At 34.6% G+C, this 1,914-nt stretch overlaps 1 protein-coding gene across 1 annotated transcript; it reads right to left on the reverse strand.

Moving 5' to 3' along the window:
- Positions 1-439: 439 nt before the first annotated feature.
- VCUG_02250 (uncharacterized protein) lies at positions 440-1,552 on the reverse strand (the record flags this gene model as incomplete). Its single annotated transcript, XM_008077069.1, has 1 exon — positions 440-1,552. Exon 1 carries the CDS (start codon positions 1,343-1,345, stop codon positions 440-442), a length of 906 nt encoding a protein of 301 aa, XP_008075260.1. The 5' UTR covers positions 1,346-1,552.
- Between the last annotated feature and the right edge of the window lie 362 nt (positions 1,553-1,914).

Here is a 1,914-nt window from a genome sequence, read left to right on the forward strand (position 1 = left end):
ACACCTTTCTGTTATAGTGATGATGCACATAAAGATGTTGACAAGCTAACGCACTGATTTACCTGTGTACCAAGAGCCAGTAGACATGGTCAGTCTTGGCAGATTATAACAGTAAGTTGTTTAGATGATGTTTATATGAAAAAATGAACATACTTTTACTGGAAAAATTGCTGATTAACACAGCCAGCAAGCTCTTTAGCAGGTCTTAAGCTTCAAGCTGCTTTGTCCTGTATTTTGTTGAATAAACTGGATCAGTATATGACAGATTGGAGCAACATAAGATTCAAAATATGCCGGAAATTTCTAGGAAGGATAATATAATCTTTACCTAATAAATCTTTTCATTGTAAACATATTACCTTTACTATGCATCTTAGCATGGTAAGATAATTGAACAAAAACAGAACATAAAAATGGCTTGAACGTTTAATTAAATCTGCTAACTTTTGTTGTATCCACCATTTTGCCATGCACTACGTAGCTTTCTCTTTTTTTCTTTTTTGTCTCCTGATACACAAAAAAAAAGGAAAACCAAAAGGAATAAAAACGGAAATGCACAAACTCCTACAATGAGGGCAGCGTTACCCGAAACTGGTTCATATGCAGGTTCAATCGGTGCGAGGGTGGGAACATGAGGAAGCTCCCTCTTTGGACCAAAATCAATACCATTGACAATCGAAACACCTTGACAGTGTATATTATTCTCAGAGTCGATGCAAAATAATTCAACCAGCTCTATTGTGCTAGCATCAGGTCTTTTAGTACCATCATACGTGTCGCAATTCACAACTCCAAAATTATTTTTAGAACAGATCGCCTCGAAATTAACTGTCTTATCATAACCTAATGGTTGATACGGCGATTCCCCAAAACATTTCATGTGTTTACGATCAGTTTGGCAACTTGTTCTTAATCCAAATATTTCTTCGCTACTCGATTCAAAGGAGGACCTAGGTTCTGCAAAAGTGATAAAACCTTTGCATCTGTATTTATCTTTTTCAGTTTCTTTACATCTCACATCAAAGGTATCCGCACAGATAGACATATCCTTCTTATCGCGTAATAATATTCTACATTCAGCATTACCATCCTTTTTACGACATCCTGCGTAAAACTTGATCTTCTTGGAATGACTGCGTTCCGTGTTAGTCTGTGGTTCATGACTTAGCTCATTCGGATTTGTCACGCCATGTCCTACTTCCGATGTACTTCCAATACGGTCTTCTGCCACTGTGCCAAGAGTATGCGATTCATTACCATGTGTTAACTCCTCAGTATCCTGTTTATCCTCTTCTTTACTCTTTTCGGTGTTACTATTAACGTGTGAAGTGCTGTTACGTACCATTATAAGTTGTTATATTCATTTTTGCGGTGCTTAAATACTTTCAACGATATATTAATTAGCCATATACAAAAATATTGCATATTTTAGGTTAATATGCTCTATCGAGCAAAGAATTCGTATGCAAACACACAATTCGTGTTTAAAGAGTAATCAATGCTTGTACTGATTGATGAGCATTTTCTCTTTTTTTTAGTACGTGCGTATTGAATGGCTGTGAACACGGCAGTAAATTACGCTTTTATTATTTTGAATCACAATTAATGATATATGAGGGATTTTGAGAGTACTGTAACAATTAAATGAATTTAACTAAAATTTTAAAAAAGAAGAGAAAAAAATGAAAAGCAATAATTTGAATGAAAATACGTACGGTCTATCAAATTGTATACATACGTACAAATATTTTATTTGTTTTCCTGCTCTGTATTACTGGTTGAAAAAATGGCGTACTAAATTTAACTATCACACCTATTCCTTTTTGGGTTGATGCGATAAAAATTAATGAAGAAACTTTTAAACAACTTATACTCGGCTTAGGACAGAGTATAACATGGTTTTGTACCAATGTA

Source organism: Vavraia culicis (genome assembly GCF_000192795.1).
Source record: "Vavraia culicis subsp. floridensis unplaced genomic scaffold supercont1.51, whole genome shotgun sequence".
Taxonomy (NCBI): Eukaryota; Fungi; Microsporidia; family Pleistophoridae; genus Vavraia; species Vavraia culicis.